Source organism: Aythya marila, assembly GCF_965140915.1.
Source record: "Aythya marila genome assembly, chromosome: Z".
NCBI lineage: Eukaryota > Metazoa > Chordata > Aves > Anseriformes > Anatidae > Aythya > Aythya marila.
In genome coordinates this window covers 358539-377004 of record NC_139080.1, presented here as the reverse complement: position 1 = coordinate 377004, position 18466 = coordinate 358539, and the positions used below count along the sequence as shown (strand labels likewise).

The following is an 18466-nucleotide window of genomic DNA, read 5'->3' as shown; positions in this document are numbered from 1 at the left end:
TTGCAAACTGGAGCTTCAAATGAATGTGAAGTAAGTCAAGCTGGCTGAGAACTAAAGAGGCATTGAGAGGATACTGAGATCCGTCCAACTCTGCTGTTTTGGGAAGACAGAGACCGTAATAAAGTTAATGTGCAGCAGTGTATGTAGACATGAATTTAAAAGTAGAACACAGTTCTGTGCCTACTGTGTTCCAGGCACATCACATTCTCCTGAAGCTAGCCTTCCTTTTCTTTTCAGGAAAGCCAGAAGAATGAGGGGTGGGGGGTTGGGGGAAGGTGGTTTTTGCTGATACAACCAGAGCTTGTTTTAACTTTCAGCTTGGAACCTTTTCAGGAAGAGATTCTATAAACCTGTTCATACAGGCATTCAGCTGAAAGAGGTCTCAGACATTCTCTGGTATGACCATAATGAAAACTTGCCTCTCCTAGTACTAACCACATTCTCTACAGAAGTTCCAGTGCTGAAGACTAGCATGCTGATCTACTTATTTATTTACAGTCTGGCACACCAAGCACCAAATTAAAAACAGGTTCATTAGCAAAGGCAGAAGAAAACAGGATTTTTATTTCTTACATGATTTTGAATAAGATTTCTATTCTTTCTATTTCTAAAATTTCTACAGATGACCACGTCAATGTCATTTGGAGAGTAATTGATTTGAGTGATCTTTATATTCAAGAGAAATTGATACAGTAATACTTGTTTTATTCCTAACCATGGACTTCAACAGTACCACAGAGAACATAAATCAGAAAGCTCCTTAACTCCACCTACAATTCTCTGCAGATCAGAAGTTACACAGTACTGCTATGTGAGAACACCTGTCTTTAATTTTATTCTTCAAGAACAAGAATCAATTGACTGAATGAACAACCTGACTAATACAGTGTGTCCAGATATTGGTTCAAATAAACCAATTTGCGATGCACTGTCTATCTTTAGCTGCAGCACAGCAAGACATATGCCAAGTGTGATTAAACACAAGATAACATATGGGGAAAGCATTCCAAATCTTAATGCCTGTCTGGCTCTTGGAGTAAAGTTACACAGCAGGTGACTTGCAAAGACCATGTGTTCAAACACAACTAGCAAGTTTTTTCTGCCAAAGCAGCTTTCTGTGCACTGTGTGTCTCTGTCTCTGTGTACTGTGATGCAATGCTGCTTCACTGTTTACTGTGTGTGAAGTGCTAGTGAATCAAATTAGTGGGAAGTTAGTCAGTCAAGTTCAAATCAGTAGTCTGGCATGGTGTGCACTCCACCCCCCTGCACAAAGCATTCTACCCTACATGAAGGTATTTCACCAATGAAACTCCCATGAATTCAAGTGGATTTTATCTTTGATGGTATAGCAGAGTTGACTACAAAAAGGAAAAATAAGTAGCAAAAACACAGTGTTCAACAGCTTGAGGGATTCCCACAGTTTCTGAGTAACTGTCAAAATGTCTCTTGTACTCTGTAGTCCAGTGAAATGTTTGAGGTGTTCTGGTCCCTGCGTTTCAGATTGAAATCTAAAAGGGGTGAGGTATTACAGCTGAAGCCCAGAACTCAGCTTCTCTATGATTTAAAGAAATTAAAAACCCAATCACACATCTGAATTTTGAGTATTCCTCAGTTCTTTAATGAACTTTCACCTGGATAGTATCAGGCACAGACTTTCCAATTTGCACAGTGCATGCCCTGTACCTTCGTAAATGTACTTAATCCTCATGAGAATTCAAGCATGAGTTGTAAATAGCTGCATTCACACCGCTCCCCAAAAACAAGCAGTATTGGTGGAAATCAAACTGTATGGCCTCTTTCAACCCATACTAGAATTTATATTGTGATGACTTTGTTGTGTGATTTGGAAATCACTAAGGACATGAGTATCTCAAACAAACAAAATATTCCTTAAATTGTTTTGTCTCCCCTGAAACACAGATTTTGTGTAAACGTAATGCACCTCTTGTAGACAGAGAAAAAGGCCTGTGCGTTCAGAGCTAGCTGAAAATGCAGCAGCTGCTGAAATGCTGCATCCAACTGTGTGTTGAGCACACAGTGATAAATGCAGGGTATTAAATATGCAGCGCCAGCTGTTGTGAATGCATGGACTTCATTGCAGGGCCATGGGACTGTCTTTGAAAAAGTGTATTGCAAAACTGTTTCTGCTAGCCCTTGAGTTGCCAGTGTCGCATTCAACAGCACCTGTAGTTGACACTTCTGAGGAACAATCAAGGGCAATGGAAAGAGCTGCAACTGCTACATCAGTAACAAAAGGCAGAAAAAGTAAATTGAAGGCGTATTACTGAATGGGATGGGTAATTCAGAGACATAAATACAGCTGGAATTCTCAGCGAGGCCTCTCAGAGCTCTCTGCTTAGTGAAAGTGTTCAAGGAAGAGAAGAACTACCACCAGTGTGTGAGGATCACGTCAGGGATTAGACCAGGCAGGCTGCATACACGTGTTGACAGAACAGGCTGATGTCCCTTCAAGACCACCCTCTGAATATTTGAAAAGTCATGGATGTCAGGAGAGGACCCTAGTGACTGGAGGAAAGCAAGCATTGCACTCATCCTCAAAAAAGGCTAAAAGAACAATGTAGAGAACTGGAAGTCAGGCTGGTTGGCCTCACTTCAGTCCCTGGAAAAAAACACAGAGTGAATTGTCTTGGAACATATTTATGAACCATGAAGGAGAAGGAGGAAGATAAGGGTTAAATCCTGCCAGACCTTCTGTTATAAAATAACTGGATCTGTTGAGATGTGAAGAGGAGTGGCTGTCATTTAACTTGACTTTAGCAAGGCTTTTGAAGCTGTCTCACGATATTCTTGTATCCAGTTTAGACAAGTGAATAAGCATATGAGTAGAAAACTGGTGAGATCATCAGGCTCAGGAAGCAGTGGTTAATGTAACAAGCGGAGTACCACAGGGGTCCAATCTTCACCTTGTCCTCTTTTAACATCTTTGCCAAAGACCTGGAAGAAGCAATGGAGTGTTTGCTCATAAAATTGCAGGTGACATCAAACTGGGGGAACAGACAACATGCTCTAGTGCAGGGCTGTCGCTCAGGGGAACCCGCATAGGCTGGAGGATTGGGCCAACAGGAACCTCATGAAATTCCACTAGGGCAAATGGAAAGTCCTGCACCTGGGAAGGAAAAGTCTCTTGCAACAGCACAGCCTGGCTGGGGAACAACTCTGCTGAAAGGGCACTGCTGGGAGTCTTAGGGACACAAATGAATATGAGCTGCCAGTGCACCCTGGCAGCAAAGGCCAATTGCACCAGGGCTGTGTCAACAGTAAGACAGCCAGCAGATCAAGAGAAGTGAGACCATATCTGGAACACTGCATCTAGTTTGGGGCCCCCAGTACAGTAAAGACATTCAAACAACCGAACCACTTTCAGCAGTGGGCCACCAAGATGATGAGGGACCTGGAGCACCTGGCATATGAAGAGAGTCTGAGGGAATGGGGCTTGCTCAGCCTGGAAAAGAGAAGGCTTCAGGGAACCTAACAGCAGCTGGTGCATAAAACTATGAAGTTTATCAAGAAGATGGCATGAAGCTCTGCACAATGGTGCATAGTGAGAGGATGACAGACAACTGATGTAAATTGAAACAAGAGATGTTCAGTCTGGATATAAGAAGAAACTTTTTCACAAGAACAGTCAAGCAGTGGCACAGAGATACCGTGCAGTCTCCATCCCTAGATGTTTTCAAGATCTTGTTGTATAAAGCCTTAAGCCTCTTGGTCTCACCCCACAGTTAACCCTGCTTTGAGCAGAAGATGACCCTCTGGGGTCCCTTCCAACCTGAATTATGTTATGATCCTATAAATGGACAAGAGATAAAAACAAGGATTATGATTTAGTACAAATTAGGTGACTCAACTGAAACTGATTGCACCGCTACAGCCTAGCCATTTCCTAACCAAACACAGTTCGTTATAACTGTTTATGTATATCTGCTCATTTTCTTATTAAGAGGGTTCAGAAGTGCTTCTTATAGCTCACACTATCATATCTTGGGTCAAATTCACAAAGACAGTGCAGCTTCTTAGTAACTTTCTGATAATGTTAAGCAACTGTAGACCCAGTTTACCTGGGTGGTAAAAAGATTTGAAAACAGTTTGTACCACCAAATCAGAAGGTACACATCTTGGGTGAAAATACTGCTAATTATTTTGGTTATATTTTTCCATCTTTTGTTCTATTTGAAAATAAGAAGGAACAAAGATTTAAGCACACAATTAACCAGACGTGTGTACTTACCTTCAAAATTCTGAAAACTTGAAAGATGTTCCAGGACTACAAGGAAACAAAGAGATTTTCAAGAAGTATGAATGAAAACTGCCATTGTTGTTATTAATTCAAATTATAAACTAGGATTTACCTTCAGAAGTCAGATTAAACTCCGCAGTTACCTTTCCATATATATTATTCAAGCAGCAATAATACATTCCTTGGTCTTTGTCACTGGCTTTAGCTATCGCCAAAGAGACAGGAGAGTCATCCTGGGCACTGGAACAGAATATATTAATTTTCCACATTAATACCTCTGAAAGATATTTCCATGTATCTTTTCCTGGAATTTCTGCCTGTCACTGCCAAGACCGATTCACATATGCTGCAAGTAGAGAAAATATTTCATTTCACCCCATTTAGAACCATTCGCCCTATTAAGTGTTTCACAATAGCTGATCATACTATATTCTGAGAGAAAAGTACTTCAACTTAATCCAGATACAACGAATTGAATCACACCAAAAGGCATTCTAAAGTTCCCATTCATGCCATGGCAAATATGTAAAGTATGATGGTAATGGTAAGATAGGGTATATCTCCAAGAAGTTATAAAGGGTGTCTTCTCGTTGATACTTAAAATACTTGAAAAAACTCTGCATGGGAATATCTGAAAACACTTAGCAATGGCATGTTATCCCATGAAGTAAAAATTCAAATATTTTGTTACCAAAATATTACCAAATATTTTTCTTTATTGAAACACTGCAACATTACTTAGCAGATAATATTATATAACAATAAAAAAATTGATGTGGTAATATCCATTACCAATATGGTAATGCAATAATCAAAATCAATGTAGTTAAAACAAGAATCAGAATAATATGAGTAGTCTATCCAATTCATTCAATGTTTCCTCTCAACTTAAAATAGCATCTTGGCAGATGCCTTCCTATAAATATTTTTGATTTTTGCAAAATTGTGCCTTCTGATAGAAACATTTTAGTTTTGTTTTGTTTTGTTTTGGAAAACGTTAACTTAATTTTTGAAGCACTATAAACAAATCTTAAGAGCTATTTTATAAGAAGGTTATTACTGTAATGGAAGAAAATAACTTGTTCCATGAAGATGTTGTTTTAGGAGAAGCTGGACAAGACCCTGATAAAGGCCTTAGGAAGCTTTTGTTTTCCAGTCTTCTCATTGCCCTGCCTCTAGTCACTCAGAGTCAGGTTAACTGGCTGGGCAGAGGGAAGAGATCATTTTTCCTTAAATGCAACTCCATCTTTTAGTCCAACAAGCTTCAAGCTCCATTTGATACGGAATATAAAGTTCAAAGGAGTGATCACATCAAGCTCCACATTGCATGTTAGTTGTTTCAGCAATTCACTACCACCACACAAGGGCAGACAGCCCGCCACATATTAACCAGGCATGTTTATATCATTTGGCCTGGGTGTTGAGGTTGAAACTTCAGATGATCTTTTACTGTACTTGGAAGTTGGATGAGACTGGTTATGAATGGGCTGAGAGGAATTGCAGGTGATGGAATGCAAACTGTAACAAATATTAATGCTCTGTGTGAAAAATACTTCTTAATTACCCTATTTTAACATGTTTTTGCACCTATCATACTAATGTTGTTACATTAAAGAGTGAATTACTGGCACATTTAGTATTTTCTCAACCGCTGTTCAGAAATTAGCAGCCCATCAGAAACATTTACTCACTTTCTCTGCAGTCGAGCTAGTAACTTGGAGTCTTTAGTCCATGTAATGGTGGAGTCCCCATGAATGTTTCCAAACTGGCAGCACAGCTTAACATTTCCAGAGCAGTCAGGGAACAACTCTGCTTGGATTTTCTTCAGCAGCTTGGGAGCTTGGAACAGAAGAGCCACCGTTTAGGATTAGAAGATAATTACAGTGTTTTAGCAGTTTAAAGGAATCCCAGAACATTTTGCAGATATTGTTCACGTGAATCTGACATTACTGATAAAACCAAGGTTTTAAAATACGGAGGTTTTAAAAGACTGATTCAGTGCCCCACCCAGCCAATGGAAATGTTTTCAATGCAAAGACATTCTGAATTTATGGAACAGGACCAAAGGGAATTTCTAGTCTGAAAATACATCAGAATAACATTGTTTCTTACTATGAACACATTCTCTCTGACTGAAGAATCAGCTGGCTTTGATGCTAAAAAAGAGACACCAAAATGGTACAGCATACCATACGGTTACATGATCAGAGTTCATATTAACTGAATCTTTGTATGTGGTGCATTTTTTATCTAATCACGGCCTTTAAGAGAAATGACTCCAAGTCCCAGAAGATGCTCAGGCTCCGAGGTGTTCTTGGAGCACACCTAATGCACACGGCCAGGATCAGGCGTTTTTCAAGATGCAATGATGGCTTCATTTCTTTTAAAACACAGCTGGAGGGAGGAATCCACACTCTGGTTAGATATTTGCTCTAGCAATGACATGGCATTTGGTAACGGCAGTGGCCTTTACTTCAAAGAATCAATTTCCTGCTTCTAAAGCAAGTCCCTACTTTTCCAGACCCAGGACATGGTTCTTTTACTTAACACTGACCGCTGTGCAGAGAAAATTGCAGAATTATTCAGGTTCCAGAAATAAAGCACCCTGCCCAGTCCAGGAAGGTCCCGATAACCTGGCTCTCTGCTAAAGCTGTTTGTTGGCTCGCTCCAGTCTCTTCTGAGTGAGCTGGCATGACACATCTCCTCGCTGGTCCCCTGCCAGCAGTCTAACTTTCCCCACCTAACGCCTAAGGAATGCTAAATCCGACCCAAAGGGTCAGGCACCTGGAATTCGTTGCTATGTTTGACTTGCAGCCACTTAAGTCCTTAGGCCTAAGAATCCTGCTGAATCAGGGCTAAAACAGCACCGAGTATGCGACAGTACTGGAAATAGAACTAAAGGCTCCAGTTTTCCTGCCTCAGCCACAAAGCCCTTTCTCCTGGAGGTAAAAAAATACACAGGAGCACACTCTGAGTGCATACCGGGCTAACCACGGCAACCTCCCCGTAATGCCGGGAAGAGGCCCATGCAAACACTCTAAAATACAAACACACATTCCCTTCAGTCTAGAATGCAGCAGAACAGAAGCAGGAGAACAAAATTCAGCCTGAATATGGACAACATTTTTCAAGTATAGGCTCAGATACATGGAAAAGGTCTATTTTTTCTCGGTAGTTGCAGTTTGCTTGTTCTACTTTGAAGAAATGTGTCTCTCCTTCTCCCACACATTTGGTTCTCTGGTAATTTCCACTTTAGCTCTGCTCTCAGTTATCGCTGATGGGCCTGCAGGTGTATAGCAGACACCTACAGCAAATTCTCACCTTGTCCAGTCCTTTTTCTTGCTCAGTATAGCTTGTCTCCCATTATTCCCTTTCACAGTCATTTCTTGTAGACAAACATGCTTGCAAAGGACACATTTTTGAATAAAGTTGTTTTTTTTCTCTTTCTATGTGGTTGGAAAACTGAACTCTGACCAGACTTCACTATAATTTGAATCTCTGAAGAGCTTCAGAGCTGTTTAGCCTACCATTAGTCACTATTCAGTCTTGCTCTTATCTTTAAAATTATTTCATGATGTGAACATAAAAGACAATGTCAGAAGGCGAACATAAGACCTTGGCCCTTGCAAAGTATCCATGGAAACCACAAACACCTCATCTGTTGAGCTGTTATGCTGCTACTACTCCTGTCTGCATTTTATCCGTTAGCAATCTCCTGGAGACTCTGACAAGCAACCCAATTCTCATCTGAATTATGTGCTTCTTATGTCAGTTTAATAATGCTAATTTCATCAGTGTCATTTCTGACCAATCGTGGTGAAAAGGGATACAGAACCAGCCATCAGTCATCAGACAGGACTGCAAAACATTCTGTTTATCAGTGGCACCCTACAAGTAACAATAATACTTTGCTAGCAGTAAAACCATTTGGTAACCAAGAGAGAGTAATTGCATTTGGGAGCTGCAGTGTGGGAGCGTAACTGGGAACACCGCCCTGCAGGAACGAAATGACATGCTAGGACTGGGCTTGCCGCCACTGTGTTGTGTGCAGTTAGGTGCTACCATCCTGCTACACAGCCCTGGAAACTGACTTGAAGAGACAAGTGAAAAGTAGGCTTTTCAAAAAGGATAAAAAATAATAAATATATTTGTCAGCAGGGAAAAGGATGCTAGGGAGGTACCAGCTCTGTGGCATGAGGATAGCAGTAGTTATTAAGTTCACAGAACTGTAAATAACATCAGTGAGGGCAGGACACTTTTGACTGCTAAGATTTCAACTGAGGGAGGCTTGCAGTGGGTTTAACAAATTTGAACTTCCTACTGGAGTCAGAAGGATGGGAAAGGACAGAAATGACAATCAGTTTTCTCTTACCTTTGCTATCCTTTTTCAAAATTAGTGTCCTTTGCTCTTTTCTATTTTCTTTATGAATCACGTTTGCCTCACTTCTAACACAGCTAGGATCCTTGCTGACATTTCCTCTCTCCTCCAGTCGGGGTTTCTTCGACAGTGTTGCTGGTGGTAACTTCTTCTTTGCTCCAGTAGCTAAGTTCTCACTCTTTGCTGTGTGTTTACATTTGATGGGCTCAGCAACAGTTGGTGATGTCTGGCAGGACTTTGACCCTTCTTGATTTTCTGGCCTTTCCACGCTGACTGAGAACGGATCATATGTGGCCAATGCTAAGGAGTGTGGCTGAGTCCTGCTGTAGGGTGGCTGCCTTTGAAGAAAGCGGTTGTCCCCTGAATCAACTGCTGGCAAGTTAACTAAAGCACTTAGTGCAGTCTCTGAAGTCATGACTTCTTTGTCTTTATTATGCTCAGTAGACTTAATTGAACAAACAACCTCAGCCGGCTTGCTGGAAGTGATCAAGTCAGGAGAGGACTGCTTAGTGATACTATTCCTAATCCGCCTCTGAGCCTTGGAGCTAATTAAAGCGTGCAAAGGAGACTTCATTTTAGCAGCATCCAGGTTGTATTCAGTAGTTCTTTGAATCTCTTCTTTATTTCCACGCAAGATTGCTTCCTCCTTATTTTCTTCTGGTACCCTATGCATGTGATCCTGCAATGCTTCGCAGAAAACTTCCAACTTAGTCAATTTTTCATCTCCTTTGACAGCGGTTTGTGTGCATTCTGTTTGTACGCGACTTCCTGTGCCAGAACACCCCATTGCTGCTACGCTGTTAAGAGAGCCCTCTGACTGCCTTACAGGTATGAATGGTGATGTTTCTCTTACACCCTGTTGCTGGAGATCCATCTGATTACCGATGTCTCTACAATCTTCCTTTGCTACTGTGCAGTACTCATTCTGAACCTTTCTAGGCAGCAGGGTACTAACTGACACTGACGTTACATTCCCAGAGGCATACGTGGGACTTTTCAAAGAATCTGTTTTTAACTCTTCGTCAAACTTAAAGGTGTTGTCAGCAAAAAATAGATGTTGTTCAGACATGTTATGAGGGGAAACTGCAGGCTGACTCTCGGAAACATGCCTAACTCCAGAGTCACAGGATGTTTCAGCCCTTTGTTCATCACCTATGAAAATGGCTCTCTGTTCTTTTCCTGGTTTACTTGGTTCATATTTGGGCACTTTTACAAAGAAATCTGTTAAAATGGGACTCTCAGGAGAGGCAGTGAACATCACTTCTTGTTTTTCTAATTCTGTCATTTGGTGCACATTTTGGGGTAGATTCTTACATGTTATGGTTTCAGGAGTCTTAATGAAATTAGGCAATTTCATTGTGTAACTACATTTCTGTGTATTAGAAACAACTTGAAAATCTTGAGAGTCATAATTTTTTGAAGGATGATACCTGCTACAATTAGTGCCATTTTGTGCATTCAACTCTGAGTGATTTCTTTTTTCTTGTAAATTATTTTCATAACTTCTATGTATGGTGTTAACAGAAGAGTGTTTTTCATGTGTAAACTGATGGGTATTTTCAACAGAGGAATTACTGGGGAAAATAACTTTCTCCTCAGGGAAATATGCCAGTTTTTTTCTTTCTAGGTAACAGTCTTTAAAATGACAGTCTTTACCAGCATCTTTATCTGTGGTCTCAGTCATATTCTCATTTATCAAGGATATGTTCCGCTCAGTATGAGGTAATTGTCCAGTTGTCCAACATGACTTATCTGACATGTAAGCTGGGTTTTGTTTATCACATGCTAAGTTACTACTCTGAGCATTTTTTAATCTTTGAGAATCTGTATCACATGTTTGGAAAGTGTTATGAATGGTAAGCTTTCCTTCCCGAGAAACAGTCGTTTGAACGGCTCCATTATTGACAATTAATGTTTGATTTGGCTTCTGCTCAAAGCACTCCTCTGTATTTAAGATACTATTTTCTGAAATACAAGTGGATGGTGTTTCTGTTTTATATTCAGTGCTAGAACTGATACATAAACCATCTGCTTCTACCACTCGTGTAAGAGAAAAGTTTTCTATGGATGCACTGTTACATGCTTCATCTGTTTTCAGTAGGACGTTAGAGACAGTGCAGTCTTCTTTCTCTCTTCTTTGTCTAGTAGGTGGCTCTGTAATAGGTTCCTGCTGTTCTATGAAATTTGAGGGCAAAGGATGATCAGAACAGGTCTCTTGCACAGAGTTCGGTTCTGTGACTTTGGTATCTGTCAGCCTTACCTCCAAACTTGTGATTCCCCAGTTTTCAAATGGGATTTGATAGTCTGAGTCATCTTCTTGAAGAAGTTTCCAGAGCTTGTCATGCACTGCAGATAAATCGGCATCTCCTTTGCACCCAGGTTCTCCAGATTCCAGAACTGACTTGGGATTAGCTTCAAACAGAGACTCATCACATGATACACTGCAGAGAGTATCTCTGTCATTGCCGTCATGCGAATCAAAACCATACCTTTGCCCTCCCTCCTTTGGCTCATCACACAGCTTTGCAGAAGAGAGAACAGCACATAAACTTTCTTGTTTATCAGGAACAGAGTCTGCGTCCCATAAGGGAAAAGGTGAAATGTCTTTCTTTGATTTGTTGCTATTACTACTAATATCCTTCCCTTGTTCCCAGAAGACTTGCTGGTGACAACTTTCTCTCTTATCACAAGGAGCATGGTGTTGAGAATAGGTTTGTAAACTTCCATTTTTTGCTTGTAGTGGCTTTTCAGTACATTCTGAAGCTGAATGGATGTTTTCTGCATTCTGGCAAGTTATGAGGATGCCTTCCTTTGCTATTTCAGGCTCCATACATTCTCTATCACAATTCTGGATAGAGATTTTAAGACTGGCACCTTGATTCTACAAAAAAAAAAAAAAAAAAAAAAAAAAAGAAGAAAAATAGTGATAGAATTAAAATATGCGACTGCTGCTTGACACAGGCCTGAACTGTAGACCTAAATTGAAATGAAAGGGTTTTTTGTTTTTTTTTGTTGTTGTTGTTGTTTGTTTGTTTTTTAAAGTATTTGTCAACATCTGAGGTTTCTGGTTTGTAGCTATCACCCTACCCTGACAGAAAGAAGAAATCATAGTTCTGTATTTAAACTTGTACAAATTACAAGTCTAGCCTGCCAGACTCGCCTGTTGGATCTGTGGCACATGGTATAAATGTAATACTCAGAACAAGAGTATGCTAACCACTTGACAGAGTTATCCTGTACCCAAGGACTGTCTAAAACACAGGGTTTGGCTTCTGCTCATCTCTAGCCCTTTTCTGTACGCTGATATTTCTTTCCTACTTAATTTTTAACTAATACAGAGTTTTGATCATGGATGCTCAAAGAACTAATACCTCTTGGCTGCAGGTAGCAGGAGTCTAATCTGAACTCGCCAATCTGAAACCTAGCCACAGCACTTACAGTAACATAACAGCTGCTCTGTGCTAGTAGGGTTCTGGGATTTAAATGGTTATACCACAAGTTGAAAAAAATGAAAAAAATGCCTCATGCAAACCATGGCAACACACACTGTCAAGAAAATCTCAGTAGGTTAATTCCAATAAGGGGCTATTCTCCATCATAAGAACATTAAGTGCTGCTAAAATGTGATTGGAATTTTATGTACCATATAAAACAGAGAAACTTATGGATGCTTTTCAGGCAGAAGAAATCAGTGATTTTTCATTGCTTAAGACACCCCAGCGGTCAGATTAAAGTCAATCTGTGATTCAGAACTGGGAGAGATATTTGCTTAAAGAATACAGATGAAGTAGAGCATGTGAAAAAAAGCTTGTGCTTATTTGTCATAACTGTTTTTCTGTGCACTTGGCTATGCACTTTAAAATCAGCGAAGTGGGTGATAATAAGATTATTCATGATTTAATACTCATAAATATATATCTTCAGACTTTACTATGTGAAATAAAAAGTATGATCCAATTCTCCTGGTTATGAAAACTGGTGGGGCATCGTATCAGTCAGCACATCTGTACTGATTTCCCTGGTCAATTTCCTGCCCAACAGCATAAAATATTTAAGTACTTGGAGAGTATCAGCTTGGGTTTTTGATTTGTAACTGCTCTTTACATTTCCACGGAATACCTAAATCTTTCATTGATTTACTTTAAAAAAAAAAAAGGTCCATACGCTTCTGTAACATTAATTCTCTGGATTAAATTCTCCCCCCTTGATAGAATTCAGAGCAAAGCTCTGTTTACTTGTTTTAAATTTCCAGCTCCGTAACTGGACACAATTTTGTTCTTTGAGTGTAAACTGAAAAGAAAGTAAATCAAAATGTTCTCTGCTCACAACAGGGATGTGAGAAAACTTCTGAGTTGAAAGAAACATTGCTTTGATAAGACCTATGCAGTAGCCTAAATATCAGATTTCTCTATCCAGCTGTCCAGAGTCCCATTAGGGCCTCTTACTATTATCAGTCTCACTCTATAATTAGAACAGCTTATGGTTTATTTGGGCCTTTTTCAAAACCAGATTTCCTTCCCAGACGTAGCTGTCATTCAGAAGTGCATGAATAGTGTCTTTCAAAGTAATTTAAATTTGCATTATTTTCTGACAAACAGGAACAAAATCAGTCAAACCACTCTTTCTGTTAAGTGATAAGCACTTTACTTACCCTGGGTGAGACGTTGTCATCTGGCACCTGATTTTGCTCAGACGGGCCCCGAGTCTTTTTCTGTTCCCAATGACAGTCTTTATCCGCCTCTTCTGTACGACACAAACCAGCCTGCATTTGCAAGCTTTCTGTCTCCTCACACATTTGTGCTGAAAAGACTCCTTCCTGACTGGGAAACAAAGCACTGGATTCCCTCACCTCTGCAGCAGCCTGAAAAGATTGCCCTATATTACCAACATATCTGCAGAGCTCTATAGGGTTTAGCAACTTTAAAAGGTTTCTTGTTAGAGTTTCTGTTAAGGTAGAGACAGCATGCCTTGCATTTTCCTCTGATGAATTTCTTCTCCCCTCCTCTAGCAGCAATGAGCTTTCACCTAGCAAGTTCTCGTCCACCTTGCTTTCTGTCATTGTCTCTGAAGCCTGATTTGTCAAAGCAGTACCTATGCCACCAGCAGAGGAGTCTGCCTTTGCATGTACATTATCCACGTTCTGAGGTTTGCTGGTTGAGAAATCTGTCTGGCCAACTCCATTATTTTCTTCTTCAGTTCGGAGACGCTCATTTTCAATGACAGCAGATGCAACAGGCACTTTACCCTTCTCTTCGTCTTTCACACTGGTAGTTTTATCTCGGTGTTGTCCAACAGCTAGAGTCATCTCTGCCTGCAAAGTTGACTGGCTGTATGTAGAGGGGTCTCTCCTTACATTTACTCCTTTGAATTTTGAGTGATGACCACAGAAGCCAATGGTAGTATCCATAGGCGTAGTGTTATCTGACACTCGGAACAGACACGGCATCTCACTGAGGAAGTAAGCACACCCATCACAATCCTTACTCAGTTTTAAATCATCTTCATCACCACTTTCTAATAAAAACTGTAATTTCTTTTCCCAGATTTCATTTTCATGTGCTGTCAGCACATCTGAACATTCAAAATACTCTAGGACATCATCGGAAAAGTCATCACTTACACTTGCACAAGCCTCCAAAATGCCTCCAGAATTTTCAGAATCATGTTTTGTAAAATAATTCTGATTTACTACCGGAGTATCTGCCTGCTCACTCAACAGGGCATTCATGGTTAGAGGTCTACTGAACCCAGTCTTTCCGTGTGTCTGGACTTCAGCTGGAGGTGGACAAGAAACCGAGTCTTCCACTTTAAGGCAACAAATGTCTGTGTGATCAGTGATTAGATCTGTAGGGTGGGAATGCACCTGACCGATGCAGTATTTCTCTGCTTCTCCAGAAGCGCCGCAGACCATACTGTTAAAATTAATTAGGTCATCACCATTCTCTGATGCATCCCTAAGGCAGCATATATTTTCCTGTGTTTCAAATACATTTTTTGCATCCATGTTGTCTTCCATGTTAGGCAAGCGTCTGCGGGATTTCTCACATGGGAATGATACTTTTGGGCTTCTCATGCAATAAAACACTGACTCTTGGTGAGTTGGAATTTGTTGAAATTAACATGGGGTCACCCTCTTAAGAGTAACGCTTGTATTGTAAAAAATGTTCCTCATTTTACTCTGAAGCTTCCCACTGTCATTTAGGTCAGCAACCAATTCTGGGGAAGTTTCAATTTTTGTGTGAGATTCCCTCTCAACAAGGGTTGAGTAGCAGGTCATTCTAGCTGCCAGTTTCCAGATATTGTCCAGTGAAGTGCAGCATCTTGCTGTGTGCACCTGCAAATAAAATAAATCTGAAGTTTAACATGATTTTGAAAATGGGTATACATATTTTCTAACAGATGGTAAACCACCACACAGTTTCAAGCATTTCCAAAAAAGGAAACATAATGATCTAAAAATCAAGATCAAACATTAACAGCAGGAACTATAATCCAGTTATCTATGCAGAACCACTTCGGGGGAACACACTGTAGCTGTCCAAAGTGATTTGTGTTAGGAAGACAAATTCCTAAGCATGCCTGCACATACACCCAGCAGCAGCACAAAACATGCTTTAGTGCACGTCACTTAGGCATTTCTAACTGCTAACAGAAATATACAGACCAATGCAAATAGTTACATGTACATGACTTCTACAGCTACCAAGCATTCTAGTCACATTGGCATCACAGGGACATTAAAAAAAAAATCACTCTGGCTGATTCTTCACTAGAGTATCCCTACTAACCCATGATCTTTTCCACAGCCCAGGGATTCCCTCATCACAGAAAAGTACTCAATCTCACAAAGGATGCCAAACTAAACATTGAAAAATAATTCATAGAACTGGTGTGACACGAAGAACAGCAGGAAAACCTTTCTTGCCAGCCTGCTAATCTGATGATGTTCATTCTCTCTTTCCTCCTCTGCTTCTCCCATGGGAGAAGCTTACCTTCTCGGTAAGCTCTCTGTCCTGGCTGCGAGACCTCCTGTGCTGGCTGTGGCCCTTCCTGATGCCCTTTCAAGCGCTCTGAGGCGCCATCTGCTCCCTGCAGGGCCACAGGCAGAGCAGCCGCTGGACCTGTCAGCACCCAGCTTTGTGTCACAGCTCGCTGCTGACACTGATCACAGTCAGTAAGAAAACATGTGGGGAGCTAGATTAGAGCTCGATGGCCAAACAGAGAGGTGCTTGCAAGGCTTGCTTGGAATCTGCCCCTCATGCAAACAGCACAAAGCAGCTGGGTATATTTTCATTTCCTTCATGCATTCCCTGTCACGGACACCTTTTTCACAGGCTTACCTGGGAGGGGAAAGGTTGGACAAGAAAAAGGTTGAAGGGAAAGATAGCGGAAGGGGCAACATTAGGTTGTGTGATGAACAGTTGGTCTCCACACACACAAAGGAGTGCGGAGGAACAATGGCAGGTGAGAGGAGCAGAGCACCACCCTCTGCCAGTGCACTACATGTGCGTGCCATACACACACGTGTACGTGCCTCCTGGTACAGCCTGAATACTGGCTGCAGAAGGAGGAGCGGAAGGAGGTAGCAGAAAAGGAACATGTTTGGCAATTTAGCCTTGGAATAAACTGGCAAAGGTCCAGTATGCAAGGAAGCAAAGACCAACAGGAGAGAATGGCCTGAAGAGCAAGCCTGATGTGCCACACAGGTGTATTGTCAGCTCGGAAGTGTAGCCAGGGAGTTGCCAGAAGGCACAGACGGTGACAAAACCACCTGAAAGCCGTGCAGGTCAGCCTGGTCACAGTGCCTTGGCCAGCAATGTTCTGAGCTTGAGAGCTGGCAGGGGAAAGGTGTGCTGCTGCACGCAGGAGGAAGGGGGCAGGAAGCCGGAGTGCAGGCTTCCTCACACTGCCACCTTCGGAGCCTGAGAAGAAGTCTAGTTCAAAATCCATAGTAACAAGGGCTTCCCTGCCACAGAGGACAAGAAGAGGACAAATCATGCATATTGTGCTGGTTTTAGATAATGTGGACACCTGTTGACTGGGCCCTGGGCCAATACTCTACACTTGTGCTTCATGCAGGGCTTTGAACATCAATCTGGACCGCATGTGCAACAAGAGCCTGGAGAAAAAAGGCATCAGATCCCATTATCTTCAGCCTTTCAGATCGATGATCACGTTTTGCTTTCCATTTCAGCTCTAAGAAATATAAATATTTAACAGGAAAAAATGGAGCAGCAGAGATTAATTTTTCCCTCATCCATTTGATTACAGTGCCATGGAATTAACCCCCAGCATTCACGCATCGCCTCTTAAATATGCATTTGCCTAATGTTCCCTGTTGCTTTCTTTCAAATCTGCTTTCATCTTTGCTTTTCAGAAGACCAGATGCCTCTTTCCTCTTTTTTTGGAGGGTATAAGTTATTTTAAAAGTGTGGTAATTTTCCCAGCTGAAAAGAGCCTTGGCAATAATTTTTCATGCAGACCAACTCATGAATACTCTTTACCAAAGCAGTTGTACTACACAGTTATCATTTTCTTAGTTCAGCTGCATTTTGACATCAAGGGGAAAAGAGCTGTCAGATTTCTTGATGTGAAAATTAGATTAGATTGCTGTGCGTTTAGTCAGATCCAGCAATGGAAATTAGAGCAAAATAATGTTGCATGAGGAAAATCGCCATAAATTATGTTTTTCCACCTAAGATGGAAACATGATTATTTTTTTAAATTTTGGAGAGAAAATAGAAGATATGAGATATAACCATAATGTCAATTACTGAATTTAGATAGAAACAGGGAAAAGATTGGTACTACATTACCCTCCTGGCTCCTCAGGAAAACTTATAAAATACAACAGAAAATATATAAAGAAATTCACCGAGCAAAGATGAACTGGAGATCATGACAATTTACCATCGGCTATTGGCAAATAACCCAAAAATGAGCTCAAATACTAACAAACTGGGCTTTGAATGTTCAGCTGAAGATGAGAGAATGTCTAAAGGTGTAAGGTGTTCTGGCTGCTTGTCTCAAGTCTTGCTCTGGACACCAGTGATGCTACTTGCTGACTCAGGTGTTTGCTCATCACAGGAGGAGAAACCAACACCACCAGGTCTGAGCAGGAAATGGAAAGAAGGGTCCTGTGTTGGTCCTCCAACGAGCTGCGAACATATTTTCCACCTGCTGTAGATCAGTGGCTATCCCTCAACATGTTGGCTTTCCCCTTCCCCTCCCTCCATCCATCACAGGCCCGTCTGCATTTCACGCATATCGTGCCTTACGTAGCGCCCTACGGCCACTCGCAATCTCCCATAAAAAGGGCACAGACAACAAAGGGGCGAAGCCAGCACAGAGAAGCTGCCTCTCCCTGACAGCTCCAACAGCTGGGACCTAGGAAAGACGTGTTTGGTGGGCTCCTCTTCTCCAGGGTCACAACGCTGCCTGAGCTTAGTGCCCCAGGAACCGAGGGCAAGGGAAGAGGAAGCAGCGGCATGAGCACGGCAGCTCAAGAACTGTGCCCAGGTGTGAGTTAGGGCAGATGTAGACTGGTGGAAAGCTCTAACAATGCAACTAAAATATTTTTGGAAAATTACATTTTAAGATGAAAGGAACGATGAAAAAGATGAAATTATCTTTAATTTTTTAAATACAGCCATTTTTGGAGGTTATTTCGGACCCAAAGTTGCTTCTATTGATTTTATAAGAAACTGTGGTCTTAATCCTAATGTTGGCATGTTTTTTTAACTGACAAAAATATATAAATCTGGTTAAACTTAAAAAATGGCAGTTAATTTCCTCTCTAAATGGCAGCTAATTTCCTCTCTTGCATCATA

At 41.1% G+C, this 18466-nt stretch overlaps 1 protein-coding gene across 5 annotated transcripts in view; it reads right to left on the bottom strand.

Annotated features, from left to right (window-relative positions):
- LOC309890183 (alpha-protein kinase 2-like) overlaps positions 1-18466 on the bottom strand; it is a 70044-nt gene that overhangs the window by 43976 nt on the left and 7602 nt on the right. For 3 of the 5 annotated variants that reach the window (XM_082783827.1, XM_082783826.1, XM_082783825.1), the window contains 5 exons: positions 13288-14970; positions 8631-11517; positions 5950-6097; positions 4371-4498; positions 4250-4285 (listed from right to left, as the gene is read on the bottom strand). In XM_082783827.1, the coding sequence (XP_082639953.1) occupies positions 4250-4285; positions 4371-4498; positions 5950-6097; positions 8631-11517; positions 13288-14709 (4621 nt within the window). In that variant the 5' untranslated portion in view covers positions 14710-14970. Of the gene's footprint in view, positions 1-4249; positions 4286-4370; positions 4499-5949; positions 6098-8630; positions 11518-13287; positions 14971-18466 lie in introns of those variants that run through there. The other 2 variants (XR_014319389.1, XR_014319390.1) reach the window with 1 other exon arrangement.